Here is a 26,276-nt window from a genome sequence, read left to right as displayed (position 1 = left end):
ATATTGATATCAATAATAAAAAATTAAACATAAATTTATAATTCTAATTGCCATAAATATGATACTAACGTAAATAGATTTGTTAAAATGCTCTATAATGCACGTGCGTATTAATTAGTGGCAAATTGATATTGATATCAATAATTAATTTTTTCTAACTAATTCCGCACTACTGAAGTTATATATAGTATTTCTTTTGTGGTTCGTGAATCTAAGTTTGAGAGTCAAAGCATTTTGTTTAATTTTTTAATTTGTTATTCTTCTTTGACTACTTCCTAAGAATGTATTCTTCATTTTTCATCGATGTTGATCATTTTGAGGTAAAAATTATAATTTTTATGTAGTCATTCTATTATTATTCTTTTGATAATTTAATAATTATTCTTACTCAAACTTATTCTTTTCGTCTAACATTACAACGCGATTATCTTTTGCCACAATCGTTTATAATGCACCACATTCATCAAATACCATCTCGAGTTGTATTCACTAATTTGGGTTGTAATCACATGGATGTAAGAGTTCAACGAAGTGGACCTAATGGAATGTGGGTATAGTTAATTTTCTTAGGAGGAGCTCGATCTTTGATTGAGCAATTTCTTCTAAGGAGCTTCATAGGCCAAGTTTAAATTCCATCCCTCCATGCTTCTACATTTGCCCGAAAATCTTTGAACTGAAGCATATAATGAGATTGAATTTTCTTAATTTAGGTTCAATTTTGCTAGAATTGTGGCAAGCTTGGAGATGCAATTTCAAATATTGGTACTGTATGTATTTAAATTTTCTTCTTTTAAATTTTTTGTCATAAAAATATTTTTATAACATATTGTGATTTTTTCATAAATTACCAGCCTTCTGGTGCATCAATACAATGCCATTGATGGAATAAATGTTAATTTAGTTTTTCAGTGTGGCTATTCTATACCTTACCACATTACATGAATAGCATAAAGCTTGTTTAATAAGAGAATGGTCTGTATTTGTACAGATTCTAAATGTTTGAGCTAATGACATTGTTTTAGTTGGTTATCGTTACGAGAATGACTCTAATTTATGTGTCTAAAGACTAGAATATCTTATATATTATATACGTATACATAAATAAGAAAACTATTAATTAAATAATTAATATATACATATACATAAATAAGGAAACTATTAATTAAAAATAAATAGTATATTTTTAATTTTAGGAATCAAAGCCACATAATTATAATGATTTGTTCTTAAATAGATAATCAAATTAATTTAGCATTAATTGAATATTTCTATTTCTAATTTAGAGTAGATTAATCATATACTCTCTCTCTCTCTCTATATATATATATATATATTTTCCCTTAATATATTATGTGATTGTAAACTTTTATGTCTGAGGTTTATATTTTTCTTGACAATTGTTATGGCTACTAGGTTATGTTCTAACCTTGAGTTTAAAATAACATTAAATGTAATTTTTTAATTAGATTTTTACTTACATTCTTTTATCTTTTTATTTTATCTTAATTTCTTTGCATGTATGATTTTATTAAGAATCTTAAGCCAACATCTGAACATAAAATTTGGAAACCTAAAGTTAGAATAATTCAATTATGAAGTGTCAAACAATTTAAAATACGTACACAAAAAGTTCCAATTAAAATGGTTCTACTTGATAAAGATGTAATATAGAATTGTATATCATTTTAAAATTAATTTACTATTTTTTATTATTTTTAATTTTTTACTGTGATATTATTTTATAAAGATTCTCATATACAATGCACAATAAAAAATCTAGAAGCATCTCTATTTGAGAAAATGATATCTGAAGAAAATGTTTGTTATTAACAATTTTGGTATAGGTCAAAATAATATTAGGTTCAAGCTAATCAGACATGAATATAGGGATTACTTCAGAAAAGATACCATTTTGTATTCAGTTGAAAACTTCTCGATTCTGATAAATTTGTTTTGCTTTGAACCATACAAAGAAATACTCTAAGAAAAAAGAAAAGACTCGCACTTAATAGGTAAGAGATGTATAATTCATATTAAAATTGTTGGTATCAATTTATTTTGATAGTTTTTTTAGGTAATAACACTTTGTATATTTTTTAAATTCTAGACGTAATAGACCTTCTAACTAGGGATGTTCATAACCGATCCAAACCGATCAACCAAATTGAAAAATTAATAACCGAACAAACCGAAAACTAAAAAAAATTGAAAAAATGGCATTTTGCAATTATTTTTGCGATTCAATTCAGTTTTCGGTTCTAATAAGAAAAATTCTCAGCGAACCGAACCGATTTTTTTAAAAACCCTAACAAACAACCCCCTCCGTATGAGAAAATAACCAACCCAGCTGCCACTCCACACTCCAGTAACCCTAAGTCGTCCCTGACACTTTGTTTGGATGTAGGAAAGAAAATTAAAGGAAAAAAATAAGAGGAAAAAATAGAAGAAAAGGTGGAGTTATTTGTGTGTTGTTTGGATGAATAGAAAATAAATAGAAAGAAAATAAAGAGAAAATTTTCTTTTATTTGGATGGAAAGAAAAGTGAAAAGAAAGAAAATCATAATAGTATAAAATTACATTAATACTTTATCATAAAATAAAATATAAGTATTTTTATTTATGGATGTTTTATTATATTTTATAAATATTATAAAATATTATAATGTTATATATTTGATTTAAATTATTTATCTAATACATATAATATTTAAATATGAATCTCTATTATTATAATATATTAAAACTAAATTTATATTAATAATTATTAATAATAATATAACTAAGAGTAGTATTGAAAATATGAAAAATATAGTATTTTCTTTTTTGTTTTCTTGCTTATGATGGAAAGAAAATTTTTAGTGGACCAACACAAAAAATTTTTTTTCTTTTCTATTTTCTTTGATAACCAAACAAAGGAAAATATCGTTTTCTATCCATCCATTTTCGTTCCACTCATTTTCTCTCCAACCAAACATAGTGTAACTCTCTTTAGTCTCTAATCCTCTGACTTCTAAGCGCCGAATCTCCTCCTCCCACACTCCACAGCGCCGTTGTCCTCTGAGCCCCTCATTGCGGCCAAACTCCTCCTTCTTCTCCGCCATCGACGCTACCGGACAGCACCATCGTGGCCCTTTTGTCTCCATCCCTTCCTCGTCACGCTACGGCGCTTCCCTCTCCTCGTCGTGACCCTTTCTCTCCCTCCCTTCCTTGTCGTCCTCCATGCACAACAACCGTCGTCTCCTCGACGCTGTGTCCTCCATGCACCAGCAGGCGTCGTAGTCCTCTATGCCATCATCCTCAAGCATGGAGCCTGCGAGTTAGGTATTCAATTTCTGTTCAACCTGTTTTGTTGTTGATTAGTGTGCAACTTGTTGAGGATTTGTTGTTGATTATTGTTAAATCTATTGAGTATTTGTTGTTGATTTTTTGAAATTTTTAGTGATTTTATTTTGTTGTGATTTTGGTTCTGCTATTTTTGTATGATTCTGTGTTGTTGTGCTTCTGCTATTGCATTTTGTAATTCTTTTCTTATGATTATGTGAATTGTAATAATTATGCAGATTGATATCCGTTCAAGTGAGAAAAAAGTTTATTCCAAATTTTAATAGTCTAATAATAAAGAAGCAGAAAAAGGTAGAGGATTTTAAATCAACCAAGTTCAAATTAGTAGAGGAGACTCTTTTTGTTTGTTTTTTTGTTAGATTTGAGGGTTGTCTTGTATTATAATATAATGGATTTTGTAAGGCCCACATCGGTTGGAGAGGGGAACGAAGCATACCTTATAAGGGTGTGGATACCTCTCCCTAGCATGACGCGTTTTGACGAGTGAGTGTGGGGGGCTTCGGCTATCATCCCTATCGTCAAAGGCAAAACCGTGAGGCCTTGTGTGCCAAAGCGGACAATATCGTGCTAGCGGGTGGTCTGGGCTGTTACATTATGGTATCAGAGCCAGAACCCGGATCGATGTGCCAGCGAGGGCGCTGGACTCCCTTAGGGGGTGGATTGTAAGGCCCATATCGGTTGGAGAGGGGAACGAAGCATACCTTATAAGGGTGTGGATACCTCTCCCTAGCATGACGCATTTTGACGAGTGAGTGTGGGGGGTTTTGGCCATCATCCCTATCGTCAAAGGCAAAACCGTGAGGCCTTGTGTGCCAAAGCGGACAATATTGTGCTAGCGGGTGGTCTGGGCTGTTACAATGAATGTTGAATGAATTATTCATATGGCTTATGAATTTGAATTATCTGAGACACAAGTTTTCCTAGGTAAACGCAGTGGCTTGCCACCACTTGCTCCAGGTTGAGGCTCGATACTCTGTTGACCCTACGACGTAAGGGTGATCGGGCACTTATAAATTCCCGGGAATGGTATCCCCATTGAGAGATTTGATATATATATATATGAGAAAAAGCTATGTATAAACTCATGGGGATGCGCGTCGGGGGACAGTCCAAGGGTTTAGCAAACCGGACTTGTCAGGTTGGCTGTATAACTGACAGATGAGCTCATTAGCCGTATGACAGGCATGCATCATATGCATTTGTATGCTTTGCTTGGGTTTGAATTTGTTTTAGTTTGCCTAATGGTTAAACTGTTATTAACTGCTACCTGAACTATTTGCTGTAACTGTTACCTAAACCTGTGCTTTCCTTGTCTGTTTTGCCTGTGTTTGTCCTGGTGTGCTACTTTTGAGAATGAGCTTTAGTGCTGAATTGATGATTGTGTTGATTGATTGCGTGGTTGGTTTCTGACTAGTTGTTAGTTTTTAAAAGATTCAAAAAAGACGAACAATAATTACTAAGCTTAAAAATATATTTCTCTTGAAATATCTTATTATGACCATTCTGAAACTCTGTGGTGAGACCGTGTGGTTAGGTTCTCACTCCCATACTGCTTTATTTTTTTAGGAGACGGATGAAAAAGCTCACGAAAGGTTATATTGCGTTTCGCTTAGTCGATAGGAGTTGTATGATTTGTATGTATATAATATGTATAAGTTACTTTAGTAAGAAGTTTTGTACATGTATATGCTTGTTTTGTTTTATTTAAAAAGTATTCTTTTTTCGATTTTGAAAAAGAACAGTGATACGATTTTGAGTCAAAGGCTCCTATTTTATTATTAATTAAGTATATGAGGCCGTCGTAATATTTCTTGCTATCAGAGTAGCGCAGCTGGAAGCGTGACATTCTGATAGTGAGGGTGTTACAAATATTTTAAATCAATTAATAGTGAGAATATATATGATTATATTATTAGAAGAAAGATAATATTTTAATTTATGACTAATTATATTAGATGTAAATTATACATAATTATTTGTTCATTCTTAAACTAGAGAACAAATTATTATATCATTAATTAATAATTTATTTTTTAATTTTAACAGTATTATAGTTAAATGCATATACTCTAACTAATAAGGGGATTAGTATATTAAACATAGTGTGTAAATTAAATTTTGAGAATAAAATAATATTTAATTTTTTTATTATTAAAAATTATGTGATTAATTTCTTTTAAATAATTATTTTGAGATTTTATTTCCTAATATATTGGATATGATTTTATTTTAAATATTTTTCATTATACCATTAATTAATAATTTTTTTTAATTTTAAAAACACTGTACTTACAGAAAGAACATAGATATTAATATATGATTATAAGAAAGATAATATTTATATATTATTAAAAGTAAAATTTGTGTATTAATAATATTTTAAATCAATTAGTGATAACAATTTATATGATTATATTATTAGGAGAAAGATAATATTTTAATTTATTATTAATTATACTAAAAATAAATTATACAAATTATACTATAATTGTATAAAATTATTTGTTTTTAAATTAGAGAATTAAATTAGTATATTATTAATTAATAATTTATTTTCTAATTTTAAAAAAATTATAACTAAATGAATAGATTCTAATTAAAGGGTAAATATATTAGTTTATTAAAAATAATTTTTAAATTAAATTTTGAGAATAGAATAATATTTTAAACTTTTTTATTGTAAAAAATTTTGTTATTAGTTTGTTTAAGTTAGTTTCTTCGAAATTTTATTTTTTGATATATTGTGTATGATTTTATTTTGATGTTCTTTATTATATCATTAATTAATAATTTTTTTCTAATCTTAAAAGTATTACACTTATGGAAGGAACGTGCATATTACTATATGATTATGGGAAAAAAATATTTATATATTATTAAAATTAAAATACGTGTAATAATGTTTTAAATCAATTAATGGTAAGAATGTATTTCATTATATTATTAGGAGAAATATAATATTATAATTTATTATTAAGTACATTAAATATAAATTATAATAAAATTATACATAATTATTTGTTATTAAATTAAAAAATTAAATTATTATATCATTAATTAATTATTTTCTAAATTTTAAAAGTATTATAATTAAATGCATAGACTTGTCTTAAGGTATAAATATGTTAATCTCATGATTAGTTTATTTTAGGGAGTTATTTTTAGATTTTGTTTCATGATGTATTTTGTATGATTTTATTTTGATGTTTTTTATTTTCTCTTTATCTACGCATGGATATTCCGTATAACGATTAAAAAAAAAAGAATATTTTTAATAATATTAAATATTTTCAAAATTTATTTTATAAAAAATTACAAATAGAATATCTTCCCATTGTGATTGCAAATTAAAGAAAATAGAATAGAATAATCATTGAATAAAACATACATGGATTGAATTGTTATAATTAGGATAAATTTTTATAACACATATAAGACATTAAAGATATTATTATTATTATTATTATTATTATTATTATTATTATTATTATTATTATTATTATTATTATTATTATTATATACCATTGTTTGGTATTTGTATAAATGACAAAAATATGAAATTATTTTATAAAAGCTAAAATATATTCATGATAATTTAAAAAAATATTTATAAATAAATATTTTTCATGCATGTACAGATACATATACCAGTGTTAACTTACAACATATGAGACCTAACATATATAATTGAACGTTAAGCATTGAATAATATATTTATAAAAATATATTAATTTAATTGTTAGGTTATATTAAAATTAGGGTTTATGTAACTAAAAAAAATAGACTAAACTAATAAAATTTTATAAATATTTAATCAATATTTAATTAGACATGCTAAAAATTATGTATATTGTTAATTAATATTTTATATTATCAGTTGTTGACAAAAATTATTAATAAAGTGACCAAAAAATAAAATTAATTAGTTTATAATTTTTGAAAGACTAATTTAATGTATAAAATCTTTTGAAAAGAATTTAAAAAATGCTCCAGTTTTTTATATTTAATAACTAATTTGACCATTAATCCAAAAAACTAAAAATGAATGAAGAGTAAACATTAAATTAATCTCCTAAGATTTTTAAATCAAATATTTTTATTTTCATAAATATTTATTATTCTATTAGTTTTTGAGATTAATTTGTTTCTTTGTAAAGAGATTAATTTATCTCATAATAATTTTTCATGATTTAATTTTTAAAATTCTCTAACATGAATATTAAAATTTTATTGAAAATATAAAATTTATTTATTTGAAAAAAATAATTTTACAAAATTTAAAATAATAAAAATTTATTAAAAATTAAAATATCTATTTTAAAATTTCTTAAAAATTAATTTCAATGTTTACTAGTACAAAACATTATTTATTGAATTTAATTTCTATGCATCGATATTATAAAATATTTTATGTAATTATTTTATCATAATTGGGATAATTGTTTACACAATTAGTTTAAAATATAATTATTTTTTATTAAATATAATAATATATATAAATTTATTTTATACTAAAAAAAAAAAAAAAAAAAAAAAAGGAATTTGATTTTAATTTGATCTACTCAAGAGAAAGAGTACGTACTCCGTACTCAGAGAGAATGAAAGAAGGAGAGAGCGGGAGAGAGCGTTTGAGGGTGAAACACGGTGAAGAAGATGGTCATGCCATCGAAAGAGATAAGGGGGAGAGTGTGGGAGGGTTTGCATCAGGTGTGAAGGAGGGATCAAGTAAGGGCGACCTTAGTTCCAGGGTGACTTCCAAGATTTCGTTCCGTGACAAGGTTATTGGTTCTACGGTAGCCACAGGGATAAATCGGGCTGAAGCTCTAGATGAGGATTCCATGGCAGTGGTCACTGGAAAACAAGGAGATCCTATGCCTCCAAGAGTTTGCTTCTCCGAAGAGGCTAGGAACATCCTTTCTGAACCATACAAGGAAGCAATTGTGATTAAGGTTCTTGGAAAAAACCTTAGTTACACGGCCATGTTTCACAAATTGAAAGGGGTATGGAGGATCACCGGTGGATATGAAATCTTGGATGTGGGTTTTGGGTACTTCCTCGTTAAATTTGATCGCATGGACGATCAAGAGAAGGTTTTACTAGGGGGGCCATGGATGATCTTCGGTCACTATATTGCGGTCAAGCCATGGACACCGGATTTTAAACCTTGTGAGGACACTTTCGGGGAGACTATGGTTTGGATTCGAATCTCTGGTTTGAGCATATGGTACTATCAGGATAAAGCCATGATGAGAATCGCTTCTGCTGTGGGAAGACCAGTCAAGGTGGATCTGGCTACTAAGTTGGCGGAAAGGGGAAAATTTGCTCGGGCTTGCGTGCAAATTAATCTTGGTTTGCCGGTGGTCCGGAGTGTGATTGTCGATGAGTTTGAATATAAGGTGGAGTATGAATGCTTACACCTTATTTGTGACAAGTGCAATTGTTTCGGGCATCCAGCAACTGACTGCAGAATGACCCCAATAGATTCGGAAAGGGTGGATCGAAAGGAAACATCAGTGACCGAGATGGCGGCCCGGGTGGTGCAGCCACAGGAAGCTTCAAAAGAGAAAATTTTTGAATTTGGATGCAATCCCAAAGAGTCAGTGATAGTTGCAGAAATTGGGGAGGAATTAGATGATACGTTGCATGGGAAGGAAGTGGAGTCCCAACATTTGGAAAATGAGGCTGGCTGGACCAAAGTCAGCGGCAAAAGGAGAGAAAAATTGAGTCAATCAAACAAAGCCCAACAAACATCTAAAGATAAAATGCCGGTGCGCTCAAATCAGAAATTGGACCAGAACCGTGACTTTGGGCTACGTATGAGAGGAGCCGAATCAGGGGTGAAGACCGGGTCGGTTAGCGGATCTAAGGCACGCATGGCATCTTCCAAACAGCAAGGGGTGAAGGGCAAATCTGTCTCCGTTGCGGTGCCGACTTTCACTGCCATTATCAAAAACGGACACAAGAGGTTGCGCCCTTCTTCTTTGCAGAATTCGCCGTCGACTCCGGACTGCCTTGGCGACACCAGCAAGCAGCAAATCGGCAAATTGGAAGGGTTGTCAGTGGAGGGACACAGACAGACTGGGCAACAACCGGACAAGGACAAGCAAGGCTCAGGGGGATATGATGGTGGATCTTCATCATCTCGTTAGGGACTTCAGCTGAGGTTGGTCCTTTTTACAATACAAATTGTTTTATGGATTATTTAGATTTAAGCTTTCTATTTTGGAATATTAGAGGTGCCTCTAATAAATTGGCCCGGGTTCATAGTAAGGAGTTAGCGAATAAATTTCATCCTACTTTTTTCATTCTGTTTGAAACCCATATTGCTTTCGAGAGGATGAAATCTTTTTGGAATAATCTAGGTTACCAGGATGTTGGTATTGTTGAGGCTAATGGTCATAGTGGGGGTATCTGGGTTCTATGTTCTAATTCAAATATTTCTGTGAGAGTATTGGATGTAGTTGATCAATGTATCAGTTTTGAAATCACTATGGGCAATACATCTAGTTACTGCAGTGCGGTGTATGCTAATCCGCATATACATCGACGTAAAGAACTGTGGGGTGACTTGACAAGGATTGCTAATATGATCCACGGACCTTGGATTGTGTTAGGGGACTTTAATGATGTTTTGTTGCAGAGTGAAGTTAGAGGGGGGCAATTTAGACTTGCCAGAGCAGAACAATTTGCGGAAACATTGGAGGATTGTGGGCTGTTTGATATGGGGGCTATTGGGAGAAGATTCACTTGGTACAGGAAGGTGAAAGGTGGGGTGCAGGTGGCCAAGAAGCTTGATAGAGCAGTCATCAACCAGGACTGGCGACTAATGTTTCCAGAGGCTTATACTGAGGTGCTGGCGCGTCTTCACTCTGATCATTGCCCATTATTCACTAGGTGCAAGATGGCAAAGAGGGCTACCAAGGGCCATCGTCCGTTCAGATTCCAGGCTGCGTGGATGACTCATCCTCTTTTTAGGAATGTTGTTGATACAGCTTGGAATAGAGGAGCTCCGGATGTAGTTAAATGTTTGTTGGAGGTTCAAAAAGATGCAACTAGCTTCAATAAAAAGGTTTTTGGCAATATTTTTGTTAAGAAAAGGGAGTTGGAGAGGCTTTTGAATGACGTTCAGATTACTCTGGAAAGTCGAGAGGATCAACAGCTTAGGATCAAAGAGCAAGTTTTGCATCAGGAACTGAATGCTGTCCTTCTTCAAGAAGAGTTGTTGTGGTATCAAAAATCTAGAGAACAATGGGTGCGATGTGGAGACAGAAATACAAAATTTTTTCATCTGCAGACAGTTATCAGGAGAAAGAGGAACAAAATTCATGGGTTATTTTTGGAGGATGGGTCTTGGACCACGGAGACTACGACTCTAGAACTGGCGGCAAATTCTTTCTTTCAAAAGCTCTTTTCTACAAGGGAGGATATTGACCTGGACGCCATGGGGCCTTTTCCTTGCCCGTCTCTTAGTACTGAGGCTTGTCAAAAGTTAGTGGAACCGGTGACGTCTGAAGAGGTTAAAAGAGCTGTGATGACCATGAGTTCATTTAAAGCCCCAGGGCCAGATGGATTTCAAGCAATTTTCTACAAAGAGTTCTGGGACTCTCTTAGCAACGATGTGTGTAGACTGGTCAAGCGAGCCTTTGAGGGTGAGCCATTGAATGCGGCTATTTTCGATACTCTCATTGTTCTAATTCCTAAAGTGGAAGTTCCCTCTTCCTTACGGGAGTTTCGGCCTATTAGCTTATGTAATGTAATTTATAAAATTGTCACAAAGGTTCTAGTTAACAGGTTCAGACCTTTCCTGTCGGAGATCATTAGTCCTTTGCAAGGAGGGTTCATTCCAGGAAGAGGAACCACAGAGAATATTATCATTGCTCAAGAGATTATGCACTTCATGAGGAACACCAAGTCTCGAAAAGGGACCATGGCATTCAAGATTGATTTGGAAAAAGCTTATGACAGGGTAGACTGGCGTTTTCTGGAAGCTACTTTGGTCCGGTTTGGGTTTCCAAAGGCTACCATTAATCTTATATTGAATTGTGTGACTTCCTCTTCGTTGGCAGTTTTGTGGAATGGGAACAGGCTCCAAAATTTCAATCCGAAGAGAGGGTTGAGGCAAGGAGATCCTATGTCTCCTTATCTATTTGTACTCTGTATGGAAATGCTTGCCTGCTTTATCTCTCATAGAGTTTCCCAAGGTTTGTGGAACCCAGTTGCGGTTTCTAGGAATGGACCACGACTCTCTCATTTGATGTTTGCAGATGATCTTTTGCTTTTCTGTAAGGCATCAAAAGCTCAAGTAATAGAGGTCATGCATTGTTTGGACTTGTTTTCTAGAGCGTCAGGTTTAAAGGTAAATCTTCATAAGTCAAAGGCCCAGTGTTCCAAGAGGGTGTCGGAGAGGAGAAAAGAGGTTCTCTCAGGGGTCTCTAACATCCGGTTCTGCAATGATTTGGGTAAATACCTGGGAATTAACATCGGTCATGCCAGAGCTTCCAGGAAGACGGCTCAGGAGATTATTGAAAAAATTTCGAGAAAGCTCTCCAGTTGGAAAGGACGCCTACTGAATAAGGCAGGGAGGCTTTGTCTTGTTAAATCGGTTATGGCCTCTATCCCAGTTTATGAAATGCAAATTTCTCTTCTCCCGAAGTATGCATGTAATAAAATTGATTCCTTGATGAGACAATTCTTGTGGAAAGGCCAAGCGACTGGAAAAGGACTGCCTCTGGTCAGGTGGGAGGTCGCCATAACTCCTAAAAAGGCAGGAGGATTGGGTATTAGGGATACTTCCTGTGCTAACATGGCGCTTCTGGGAAAGTTGGTATGGGATTGTCTAAATAATAGTGAGAAGTTATGGGTGCAGGTTCTGAAGCATAAATATCTCAGGAATCAATCTGGTATGAACGGAAACAGTAGAAATTCTTCATCGGCTACCTGGAAGAACATTGTTAGTGCCTATGAGCATCTCAAGGAAGGGCTTCATTGGAATATTGGAGATGTCCACAAATCAGTTTGGTATGATGAGTGGACTCCTTTTGGTAAGCTTTGCAACCTTGTTCCTTATGTACATATTTCTGAATCAGATTTCATGGTGGCTGACTTGTGGAAAGGGGTGTCTTGGGAGGTTGATAGTCTTACCACGCCTATTCCGCATGAGATTAAGCAGTTTATTTATGGTCTGAGATATCCTAGTTTGACTGAGTTGGAGCCACAGTGGGAGTGGTGGCCTGCAGCAACAAAAAAGTATAGTGCAAGGGAGGGTTACAGATGGTTATTAAAGAAAACATTAAATTGGAATGCCAACAGTAATTGGAACTGGTTGTGGAACACAAACATTCCAGAGAAGTTCAAATTTACTATGTGGCTTAGCTTACATGATGCTCTACCAACTGAGACCTTTCGATTCAAGCGGCATTTAGCTTCTTCAGATATGTGTAAGAGATGTAACAAGGCGCAGGAGACTATGGAGCATTGCCTTAGAGACTGTGAACGATCAAAGGCAATCTGGTATATGTTGGATCCTAGTATCCTGGACTCGACGGCTGGTACTGCTCTTGAAGAGTGGTTTCGAAAGGCCTTGGCTAACAATGAGGCGTCCTTTGGTGCAGGGCTTTGGTGGGTATGGAGACATAGGTGCAATGACATATTCAACACTGACAACCCTTGGACAGACCATAAGGTTGTTGCCTTGGCCAGAATTACCGCCAAGGACTTACAGGTTTACAGGAATCGAAGCAATGCCTTTAGGTCTCTCCGAAATTGCCTGTGTTGGGAACCACCGGTAGGCAATAGTTTTAAAGTTAATTGTGATGCAAGCTTGTATATGGATTCAAATTTAGCGGGATTTGGGTGTATTATTAGAGATTCTAAGGGAGATTGGATCTCGGGCTGCTCTGGAAGCATTCCCCCTTGGTCTATAATCAGATGTGAATTATTTGCTGCTTGGAGGGGGCTGGTTTTAGCTTGGGATTGCGGTTTGAGGGATATTATATGTGAAACAGATTGCCTTGACATTCTGCCCATCATGCATGAGCTTACAAGTGGGTATCCATCTGAAGTAACAGATTTGGTTCACAAGATTCAGGAGCTTTTATCTCGTCCTTGGCTTGTTCACGTTGAATGGGTGTCCCGAGAAGCAAATAGAGCTGCGGATTGGATGGCTAAATATGGTGCCAAGAGTAACTCTAATCATGTTATTTGGTCTGAGCCTAGTGTTGATCTCCAACGAATCATCCGCTCGGATTTAGAATAGTTTTTGCTTTGTTTCTTTCCTTGTTTAGTCACCAAAAAAAATATCTTTTTGGCACGGAAGTACGCGAGCCATTAATACAACAGTTGAAAGTTGTAGCGGTAACTTAACTTGCAGATGTGGAATTTAATTAAAAAGAAGACAGAGGACAAAAGGTAATGAGATTTTATTATTAAATTTCATCAAATGTATAATTAGTTCGTATGTTTGGTAGGGTAGGGTCGGTAGGTATATATATATACACGATTGTTCTCATACCTTAATATTTGTGATAAAACTTATATTCTGTATATATAGATCAATATAATATAGAGATGTGGCATCATTAATTTCAGTCAATTAATAATTAAATAATTTTAAAAATTTAAAATTTAATATATTTTAAAAGTATATTAAATATTATTTGTATACAAATAAAAATACGTATATACTTTAATCATATATGATTAATTATGGTTAAGTATTTTTGTTTATTAAAATTAATATAAAATTAAAATAAAAAATTTTCTTTTCTTTTTTTTTAGTGTTCTCTTCTCAAAACAATAGTTATTGTCTTTTGTTCTAAGTCAGACTCCTGAACATCCAATCCCTCAGATTTGAACCTCTCTCACCATCACCGTTCACCACCGCTTATCGACACCGCCAAATTCCTTCTATCTCTCACGCCTTCGTCTATCTCCATCTCCATCATCGTCTATGCCGTTGTTAGCCTCCGTGACCTCGATTACAGCGCCTCCAACAGCAGTGTCGCCGCCGTCTCTCACGGAGGCTAATGATGGCATAGACGGTGATGGAGATGGAGATAGACGAAGGCATGAGAGATAGAAGGAATCTGGCGGTGTCAGTGAGTGGTGGTGAATGGCGGCGGTGAACGACGATGGTGGGAGAGGTTCATATCTGAGGAGTTGGGTATTCAGGAGTCTGACTTAGAACAAAAGACAATAGTATTTTGGGAAGAGAACACTAATAGAAAAGGGAAGAGGTTTTTTATTTTAATTTTGTATTAATTTTAATAAAAAAATACTTAACCATAATTAATCATATATGATTAAAGTATATACGTATTCATATTTGTATACAAATAATATTTAATATATTTTTAAAATACATTAAATTTTAAGTTTTTTAAATTATTTAATTATTAATTAACTGAAATTAATAATGTCACATGTCTATATTATATTGGTCTATATATACAAAGTATAAATTTTATCATAAATGTTAAGGTACGAGAGCAATCACCTATATATATACCATAAGGTCATAAGGAAAGAATTTCACTCGTAGTAAATTGATGTAATTTTTTTTTATATATTTTTAAAAATGTATTTTAGTATAATTTGAAAAAATTTGATTCTATTTAGTATTGTCTCATTTTTGTTTTACTTCTTCCTTAGTAAATCGAATTGATTCAATTTAATTTATTATATTTCATGATATATAATTTGAATTTACTTCATTCGAGTTACATATAAATGAATAAAATCGAATTATCTTTATTCAATTTATGTAGACGTGTTTAGAATAAAACACGTAATTAGTTCTGATTTAGGATATTTACATAATTTAAAATTCTATTTATTTTATTAAGATGAATTATCCTTAACTTAATGTTATACTATTGAATAATTTAAAGTATAGTTAGATTTGAAATTATATATATTTTAGTTTTTTTTTTTATAAATTTTTATGTCAATCTAAAAAATCAGCATGGACAGTAATTCAAAAGTTTAAAATGTACATTAATATAAGTTGTTAAAATATAACTAATTTTCCCATAAATTTTTAAAAAAATATTAAAAAAACTATAAACATATAAACGAATAATGAAAATGCAAAAAAAGATAGACCTTCCTTTGCAATGCAGCATCTTAATCAACATACACAATAAAAGTCGGTACTTAATTCTACTGAGTTTGGTTGAGTTGTGTGACATTATTAGGGCTCGTAATGGATAAGGTATGGACTTTATTCTAATCTTACTTGCAGGTTGAAATTTTTTTAAAATTTTATTCTACTTGATCTGCGGGTTGAGAACTTTTCAATCCTACCCGATCTTATTCACAGAAAAATAAAAATTTTTAAGTAAATATAAAATTCAACAATTCCAAATTTCTTATATATTAATAAAACAGAAAATAAAAAATTAAGTTCAAATTAAAATTAAAAGCAATAAAATTTAAAGAAATCCAACATAAAATTACAAATAATATGATCACCAACTAGTTTAGTGATTATTTTAAGTTTTTATAAGAGAAAGATTGTGAGTTCAACACTCACTTTTTTCACTACATACATAATTTTTACATATATATTATATAATATATTAACAAATTGACTTGAATTGAATACCCACAGAATAAAATATATATTACCAATCCTAGATGTTATAGCAAATTAAACAGAATCTTGTCATAGACACATAAACTTGAACCTTTGTGACATTGGTATTCAATAAAAATATGAGTAATGTGAAAAAAAAAAATTTTCAATCAACTTATCCGAGTAATGGATGCAATGCTGTATAACACAAATCATTTGACCCAAAAAAAAACACAAATCATTAATATTTTGTTTGGATGTAGAAAAAAAAAATAAAAAAATAAAAAAATATTAAATAAAAAAATTATTTTTTATTTATTTTCTTTTCACTTATGTTCTCTCCAACTAAACATGGTGTAAAAGCTTATTCTTTTGTTCACACATGCATGATGTTGTTGTTTGGAAATCATGAAATTGAATTCACTCAACAATTGAAGTTCACTTTATTGATTTGGTAATATTAATAATTAATTATTTTGTTTTTTTAGAAATTAATTATATAGATTATAGAATTTATTAGTTCCTCTTTAAAGGTCTAAAAATAAATTATTTCTACTGAAATATGATCCGATGATGAAATCGTTATTAAAAAAATTGATCATTCTAAAGTATAAAACTTGATCAATTAAATAACAAAAGAATAAGAGATTAATTACCGTTAGTTATTTAGTAAAATCGGCACATATTATTGTAAAATAACTATATATAATATGTGAATATAAAAACTTAATCATCAAATTAGTTATCATATATTTATATTATTTATATATGTTGATTTAAATACTTTCTAACAAATATAATTTATCATCAAAACAATTAAATATGTCATAATAAAATAATCATTAAATTGGTCATAATTAAATAATTAAACTCTTTTATCTCAATAAAATTAAATTTTTTTTTATAAACATGAATAAACATGAAATACATTTAAAGGAAGAAGGAAGAAGGAAAAAAAGAAGGAAGATATTGAAGCTGCGGTAAGCTGCAGCGAAAGAGGAGAGTCAATAACAGTGAAAAAGGGAGAAGAGGATTGTAAGAAAAAGAAGGAAAGTGACGAGGAAGATGAACCAAATAAAAGAAAAAAGAGAAAATGACAAATAAGTCCCTGACCTTTTAACCCGCAGACATTTTTGTCCCTGACCATTGAAAAATACTTTTAAGTCCCTGACGTCTCTAAAAATTAGACGGATCAGTCCTTCCGTCCATAAGCCACCGTCAAACCCGACGAAAAAGGCTAACCTGGTTCTGTTCTGATGACTTGGCGTTATAGATACACACGTGGACTGATGAGCCAACATGATAGTTTCAAAAATTGGACAAATAAGTCCCTCAACCCTAAAACTACATCGTTTCCTGTTTGGCCCTAAATAACCCATTCTTCTTCCTCCTCCTCTTCTGTAAGGACCCCGTCTGCACCGCCCTTGAGGCTGCCGACGGCAGGGCCAACTTCAAGGATGACGTTTGGTCCAGGCCCAGCGGCGATGGCGGCATCAGCAGGGTTCTCCAGGACGGAGCCATTTGGGAGAAGGCTGGAGTTAATGTCTCCGTTGTTTACGACATCATGCCGCCAGAAGCTTACCGCGCTGCAAAAGCTGCCGCTTCTCCTGACCAGAAGCCTGGTCCTATTCCGTTCTTCGCCGCTGGAATCAGCTCCGTAAGTGTTTCCTCAATTCAATTCTTTTCGATTTCAGATGGAATGGGAAATGACATCAACCTTTTTCAGGTTTTGCATCCGAAGAACCCATTTGGCCCAACCTTGCAGATTATGATTTTCCATCCTTATTTCGGAGCTGTTTCTCATACCATTATTGCTACTGTTGTCTGCCAATGACTTATACTCAGGTAAATGGGAATCTCTTCAAGTGAATCAATTACTAGATTTAGGCTTTGTAGGATATGCTTACACTTGGTCTAACAATCAGGTTGGGGAAGCAAATATTCAAGAAAGGCTAGATAGAGCAGTGGCAATAATAAATTGGAAGGAAGCATTCCTAGAAAGAGTGGTAAAGTATTTTCAAAGATACAGATCAGACCATTGTCCAATCCTAATCAATGTTCATGGGGAGAGCTTAAAAAGGAAGAGGCCATATATTTTCAGATTCGAAGAATGTGGCTTAGAGACTCTGAATGCAAAGAGATTATCAAAAGAGGATGGGCTGTGAACTATGATCAAATTGAAGAGAAACTAGGAAAGTGCAGCAAAGCGTTGCAAGAATGGAGACTGAGTTGGAGAACTTCTTTGGAAAGAATCCGTTGGAATCAAAAGATATATCCAGAATTGTAAATCACAACCACTTTACTATTGGATGTTATGATTCTCTGATCATGGGTGAGGAGATATTTGGTCCATTGCTTCCATCATCACGGTAAGAATAATTTAATCAAGGCACCTAAATAACTGTTTTATATGACATTGTTTTTGCAATTTGTTATCAATCTGCAATAGTAATTAATATGTGCTACTTTGGAAGATCAATAATGATGATACATGATTTTTGGATAATAGGTGAATAAATTGGAAGAAAGTTTTGATCTGATCAATTTAGGAACAAAGCCTCTGGCTGCATATATATTTACAAATAACAAGAAGCTGAAAGAGCAGTTTGTGAAGAATGTTTCTGCAGGGGGATGCTTGTCAATGACATTGCCTTACATGTAATGTTCATTTGTCTTTTTTTTTTTATATATATATAATCTTTTCAATCAATGCATGAGCTTGCATGTGTGTGTGCTAAGAACTAAATAACCATTCAGAGTTGGAGGGTTACCCTTATTTTGATTTTAAATGAAGAAGAATCATGATATAATACAACCTTCTGATAATGTTTCTAAAGATCATTCTCATAAAATGTTTATGTTTCACTCCACCAAAATATTTAAGTATCTAGCTAAGAAGATTGAGGATGCATCCATATTTATAATCACTCATTTTCTATATATTCCTAAAATATGCAAATATTAATATTAATATGAAGTGAGAATATTGTTCATCTCTGTTTTGTTCTCTTTTCCTGGTGCAGCTTATTGTTCCATCTCACTCACAAATTGAAGAAACAATTCTGAATTTGAAAAGGGCACAGGCAGACTTAGATGAACTCTTCTATCAAGAAGAGATTAAATGGGCCCAAAGATCTCGTGTGAACTTGTTGAAAGCGGGGAACAAAAACACTCGATTTTTTCATCAGCAGGCATCTTAACATAGAAGGAATAAAACTGAAAGAATCACTGATGACGAAGGAAATCTCTATAAAGAAGACGAGAAACAGAGTATATGGTTCTCCCTTTTCGACAACAAATGCACACCGGAACCTTCTCATTCTTGATGGTGATTTTTTTGGAGGGAGAACCAGAGTATTCCTGCGTTTAATCTTTGGTCTTTCTTAGGGTTTAATGTAATTTTGTAAAAACTCTGTGGGTGTAATAGGCATTGTACACAAGGAAAGAGACGAGAGTGTATATAAGGGGCAGCACACAAAACGACGTCGTTTTGAGTGACAGGGACTTATATGTCCCTTTTTCAAAAGCTCCATCCCACTAACGTGCCACGTGGGAACGCCGTTAAGCCAGGTAAGCAGAGGGAAAGCCAGGTCAACCTTTTCCGTCAGGTCTGACGGTGGCTTATGGACGAAAAGACTGATCCGTCTAATTTTTAGGGACGTCAGGGACTTAAAAGTATTTTCCAATGGTTAGGGACGAAAATATCCGCGGGTTAAAAGGTCAGGGACTAATTTATCCTTTTCTCAAGAAAAAAAAATCATGGTGCATTAATATTACTACACTGTCACCGTATTTTTTATGTTGCCAAACTATTAAAGTTAACTCGAATGATTAATGAAAAAAAATTTATATTAATAATTATTGATAAGTGACTTTTATTTATGTACTGTAATTAAATATTATATTACGTCTTAAATATATTAATTATTCGTATAAAATTTAACCGTAAAACAACATTAAATTTATTTAAAATTTTTTAAAACTGAAATAAGATATTTAAAATTTTAAAAATTAAATTATAATGTAACTCAATTATTCGAATCAAAATAATATTTTACTCCTAATTTTTTTTAATTTGGTCTAGGGTCATGCATGCATTGCTTTCTTCCTCTACGCATGGAGAATTTAATGGTAATATTTGTTGTTAGTGTAAGATTATTAGTAGGAGTGCCATACATATGAATACACAAATTAAAAGGAAGCAACTTTTTTGCTCAAACATCAATTAAGGCCTCTTTCTTAAATCATTGAGATTCACTCATATTCCTGGTTTTTTTTTGGTGTAGATTCTGTCATATTCATAATTCATGGGACCCCTTGATGAGTTATTATTTTGGTCCAATATGAGAAAGAACGGAAAAGGCTCCCAAAAAAACAAGAACCTCAGGGGGCCCAGACTATAGAGCATCTATCTTGAAAATATATAAAAAAATATTAAAAACAAACATCTAAATTAGTCCTTAAAGAATTTGAAATAAGATACTTTAGTCTCAATAAATTTTTATTTACTACAAGTTTTCAAGAAGTACTCTCGTAGTAAAGACTGATCTTTTTGTTGTTTTCAATCAATTTTTAATATGCATATTAGATAAATAAATTTTTAACAAATTTTATTATAAAACAATTAGATCAAAAAAATATCACTATATGATCTCTTTTAAAATAATAAATAAATCAATCTATTTTATGAAAATAATTTTCAAAGACTTATAAAAAAATAAAAATGTATTAAAATTCAAATATTCGATTTAAAATTTTTTAAGGGCCAATTTAGATATTTAATTAATTAAATTTATACCAATAATAATAATAATAATAATAATAATAATAAATTAATTTATTATTATTATTATTATTATTATTATTATTATTATTATTATGAAGAAAAAATGCCAGATTAGTCTCTTTTTGAAAAAACTAATTTAATTTTTAATGATAATTTTTACATTTGATTGCCTATAATAAAATTTGTTAAGAATTTATTTTTCTAACATGAATATTAAAATTTTATTGAAAGAGATAGAGAATTTATTTATTTGACGACAATAATTTTAAAAACTTTTAAAATAAAAATTTATTTAAAATTAAAGTATCTAATTTAAAGTTTCTTAAAAACTAGTTTAAATATTTACTAGTAAATGAAATAACTTATCTAACTTGTGCCATTAATACAAGTATGGAACATTATTTATTTATGGAGTTATTTATTTATTTATTTATCTTTCTACGCGAGCCATTAATACAACAGTTGAAAGTTGTAGCGGTAACTCAAATTGTGGATGTCGAATTTAATTAAGAGGACAGAGGACAAATTAAAAGGTAACGACAATTTGTTATTAGGTCCTCAAATAGGGCATGCAATAGCAATAGTTTTGCTCAATTATTCCATTTATATATTATGATATATCAACAATTTTGAAAAGATAGAAGTGTTAGTTTAAATAATATGAACTTTTTAAATTTTAAAAATTTACTTTTAAATAATAAACATGATCCAAATTGTTAATACTTCACAACATAAATAAAATAGAACAAATTAATTTTTATTTTATTATTGTTATTAGATTAAATTATTCTATTAATCTCTATAATTTTATTAAATTTGTAATTAATTTTTTATATTTTAAAAACTTTTAATTAGATCTCAACCTTAATTTTAAATTTGTAATAACATTATTATTATTATCATTCCAAATTTGGTAGAACTTCCTTTGCAATGCAACTTATTAATCAATGCACACAATAAAAGTGGGTACTTCTACAGTTCTACTTGGTTTGGTTGTGACATTATTATAGCAAACAACATCTTGTCGGAGACACATAAACTTGAACCTTTGTCACATTGGTATTCAATAAATTATGTGAGTAATGTGACAAAAAATTTCAATAAATTCATCTGAGTAATGGATGCAATACTGTGTGTTAAAGTTTGTTCACACATGCATTTTGTTGTTTGGAAATCATGAAATTGAATTCACCCAATAATTGAAGTTCATTTTATTGATTTGTTAATAATAACTAATTATTTTGTTTTGTTAGAAATTAATTATATAGATTATAGAATTTATTTATAGTCGTATCTCTTTAAATAAAGGTCCAAAAATAAATTATTTCTATTGAAATATGATCCAATGATAGAATCAAAATTGAAGATTTGATTATTCTAAAGTATAAAATTTGATCAATTGAAAAACAAGAGAATATTAGATTAATTACTTAGTAAAATCGGCACATATTATTGTAAAACAATTATATATGATATGCGTAAACAAAAAATTAATCATCACATAAGTTATCATATATTTGTATTATTTGTATATATGTTGATTCAGATATTTTTCTAACAAATATAATCTATCATTAAAATAATCAAATCTATCATAATAAAATGATTATTAAACTCGCTATAATTAAATAATCAAACTCTTTTACCACAATAAAATTAATTTTATTTAAAAACATGAAAATATATTTCTATACGGTAGTCGATTTTATTCTTTAATATTTAAGTTGACTCTTAATTTTGTTCTTACATTTAAAATATTTTATTTTTATTTTAAATATCTTATTTCGTCTTATTTTAGTCGTGTAGTTAAAATAAAAAAAAAAATCTTCTAAATGTACTTTTTTCATCATCATTTTCTTTTAAGTAAAGACAATAATCATAACTGTGGTGGTCTTGGTAAAAATTGAGGTGATTTAAAAGTTAAATTAACAGAAGCATGAGAAGAATAAAAAAATAATAACAAATAATATTTTTGAAAACCAAAAAAAAATTGATTAAAAATTAATAAAGTACTTTATTATTTGGTGTATGGGTTTTGAAGGAGTTCAATCTAATCATTATTAAGTGGATTCTAGAGTATGGAATTAATTAAATTGATTTTCTTTGCTTACCAAACATTTTCGACGGAAATATTTGGTAACTAAAGAAAATCAGTCAAAAATAGTCATAACTTACCTTATTTAACATTTATTAATTATTACGATAATTAATAAAAGCTAAATAAGATAAGTTCTCGCTGTTTTTTTTGGCTCCCTAACATTATCCTTATAAATAAACAAACTTAAAATTCATCAGCTGATTAAAAAAATTGAGTTCTAATTGCATCTCATCATTATTAGATTCAATGGTCCAACTATATTTTATAATAGTGGATTTAAGTTAGATTAGATACATAGAAGAATGTAATATAATTTATGAGAGAAAAAAAGGGGGATAAAAGCAAAATTGTAACCTACATGGTTTCAATTACCAAGGCGATAATTGAGGTTCACTTCCATTGCATGTGATTGGATATAGAAGCACATGTACAGAAAGAGAATAGGACTTTATATTAAGAGCATAATAATTTAAATGAACCTTTTTTCCTTTTTTCTTTTTCTTCTTTCTGGTTCTTCAATTCATTGAACTTCTAATTATATCAACTCTTTAACTTGTGTCTCTCAACTTCATCAAACTAATTGGATCATTTGATTTGTCCTAGACACAAGCCAAGGTTGTATTACAAATACAAAATATCAAATTCTTGATATACATAAAAAAAAAAAAGTTGAATGACTTTTTTTTCCTTTTCAAAAGTAGCTACATACATTTAGCATATAATAATATTTTTTGCTTTTATTAATATAATATATTCTATCAATCTCAAATTAGTTATCTCTTTTATTTTTTAATAAATTCAAAAAATAAAAGAGATAATTAATTTAAAAAAGATTGAGTATATATATATGAAGATAAATATTTTCATAAAAATGTCTTCACATAAAAATGATATTACAAACGGTTAGATAGTTTAATATATTTAACTAAACTATCTGACAGTTTACAATATCATATGAAGATGTCTTTATAAAAATATTCACCGTATATAAAATTTAACAGCGTGATCCCTTTCTACATTTAAGAGATCCAGCTGAAGCAGTGATAGAACCAACAAGAGAAGAAGATTTGGCTGCCAAACTTGAAGCTCTTGCATAGCTTGAAGATGCACCTGCTCCTGATGGGGTAAAGAATGCACCATTTAACATTAAATCTCCATTAGACCTCCAATTCCAATTCTTCCATTTACTTTGTGGTGTATCCTCACGCTTTGTCACCTGAATATATATATTTCTTAAATTAGCATCAAGGTGTAACATTAACATAAACATAAATAACAATCTATCTAAGACCAATTATATTTTCAATCCATGAAGTGGATATACAGGACATAATTTAGATGCTAGCTACTTTTGGATTTTTGGCATCCACCAACTCGCAAATGAATAATTAAATTTACAATCATGTTATGTATAAAAAAAATTAACTATTAAATCATTTATGAATATAAAATATATATTAATAATTAATTAAACAATAAATATATATATTTATATATAAATATATAATAATTAATTTGGTCATTGATTTTTTTATCTACATAGCATTTAATGAATTTAAATCCAAACACTTTAAAGAATATTGTTCTTAAGATTTAATGAATCTAATTAAATCCAAACACTTTAAGGCATGTAGATACGGACTATAAAAGAATAGCATTTATTATGATTTTAATTTATACAATTAAATAAAATTACCCTAGTGCACAATGCACCAACTTCAATTTAGTTCATCTTAGTATTATCCTAAGAAATTATAATTTATAAAAAAAATAATAAAATTATACTCTGTATAACTTTTACCTCTTTGAAGGTATTGTCATTAGGAGCAAGAAATCTATTGCCTTGGCTGTTGATAGTTGGTGCAGCACTTCCTCCAATGGCATACATTTGCCAATGAGTATAGTCATTGTTCACAACATGGAAATACCCATACCTACATCTACAAATACAAAAATATTTGACAATAAAAAAATTAATAAAAAATAATCAAAATTTATCGTATTTAATATTTATTAATACAATAAATTTTAACTTTTTACATTTAATAAATAATAAATAATAGTAATATTAAAAAGACAAAAAAAATAATAAAAATTTTTTTATTTATTATTTATTAATTATTATAAAAAAATTTAATTATTTTTTACTAATATTTTTTTGTTACCAAATATTTTCGAAGAAATAAACGGGAACAATAGTAATGATGCATCTATCTTGTGGTCCAAATAATTGACACATACCTTGGCATCCTCTGAACTAGGCCTTCTCCAAAATGGTTAAAGGCAATGGTAACTTGCATATTCTTATCTTGAGTGAAAGTATCACTATGTCCCAAAAGCATAACCTTGTTATGGTGAGTCAAATAGTTATTGGAGATGGTAATGGCAGTAGATCCATGAATGGCGTCGATTAATCCGTCGCGACAATTCGACAGCGAGCAATGGTCCACCCAAACATGGCTGCCACCAAAGATGGAGACGCCGTCGCCGTCGGAAAGAGTCCTCCAGCCGTAATGTGAAGGAGAGTCTCTAACATAGGCATTCCCACCTTGCTTACAATCATGAATGTTAATTCCATGGATTATAATGTTTGAAACATATTGAATTGTGATGCAGGGTCCACCAGCAATGTGGACACTAACTCCTCTTCCATCAATGGTCTTGAAAGAATTCATCATTAGCTCTTGTTTAAGCTTAATTACCATGTCACGCTTGAACACAATCCACAATGGCTCTTCTTGAATCACACCATATCTTAGTGTCCCTGGCTTTGGGCTAACAGGGTGGTCGCCGGGGTCCGTCACCACGTATATTTTGCCGTCTCTTCCTCCGATGGCGTGCTTGCCGAATCCGATGGCACAGTCTGCCAGCCGCTTCCGGTTCTTCTCCCAATTCGGATCACACCTCCAACAATCGTCGATCGGGTTGCCATTCCCACAAGAAAGAAATCCCAAGTTCCTCCTTGCCGATGCATTGTTAATGCTCCTTCATTCAAAGCAAAACAAGTTCAATTAGCTGTCATTCACTAATTCGTGACGGATCTGAACTCCATTTAAGATGCTTAATGAATTGTTACATATACAAGACAGAATTTGAACCCCAATATTTACTTAAGTGGACGAGTTGAGTTAACCACTCGACAAACCCAAATTAATTTCAAATTCTATTATTTAAAAAGCAATTGAAGGGATAATAAAGTGCATTTGCTAATTGAAAGAAAATGTGTTGGTTCTTATATATTACCTGTGCACTTCTTCTACTACTAATTCAGGGTCTTGAATTGGGGATGAAGAAATAATGGAAGGTGCTAGGAATAGTAGAAGTAACATAAATGGTAATGGAATTGCCATATTGCTAGCTAGTTATGCTGGAATATAATATAGTGTATATGATTTTTTTTTTCTTTTTTTTTGTGATGAGCAGTGTATATGAATTATGATAGTGAAGGAATGTGATGAAATAGTTTTCTTGATGAA

The 26,276-nt window shown here is 31.0% G+C and overlaps 1 protein-coding gene across 1 annotated transcript; it reads right to left on the bottom strand.

The window, feature by feature from the left end:
- Window positions 1-23,265: 23,265 nt before the first annotated feature.
- Window positions 23,266-26,276, bottom strand: LOC112784687 (probable pectate lyase 5). Its single transcript, XM_025827980.3, has 4 exons — window positions 26,044-26,276; window positions 25,042-25,785; window positions 24,602-24,740; window positions 23,266-24,016 (listed from the first exon to the last, which is right to left on the bottom strand). Exons 1-4 carry the CDS (start codon window positions 26,148-26,150, stop codon window positions 23,795-23,797), a joined length of 1,212 nt encoding a protein of 403 aa, XP_025683765.1. The 5' UTR covers window positions 26,151-26,276; the 3' UTR covers window positions 23,266-23,794.

This window comes from Arachis hypogaea, chromosome 20 (genome assembly GCF_003086295.3).
Source record: "Arachis hypogaea cultivar Tifrunner chromosome 20, arahy.Tifrunner.gnm2.J5K5, whole genome shotgun sequence".
Lineage (NCBI taxonomy): Eukaryota > Viridiplantae > Streptophyta > Magnoliopsida > Fabales > Fabaceae > Arachis > Arachis hypogaea.
This window is presented reverse-complemented; position numbering and strand designations above follow the sequence as displayed.

Coding starts and splice junctions, on each gene's coding strand:
- LOC112784687 (XM_025827980.3), bottom strand. CDS start 26,150: ATGGCAATTCCATTACCATTTATGTTACTTCTACTATTCCTAGCACCT. Junction 25,786..26,043: donor GTAGTAGAAGAAGTGCACAG/GTAATATATAAG, acceptor CTTTGAATGAAG/GAGCATTAACAATGCATCGG. Junction 24,017..24,601: donor ATGACAATACCTTCAAAGAG/GTAAAAGTTATA, acceptor ATATATATTCAG/GTGACAAAGCGTGAGGATAC.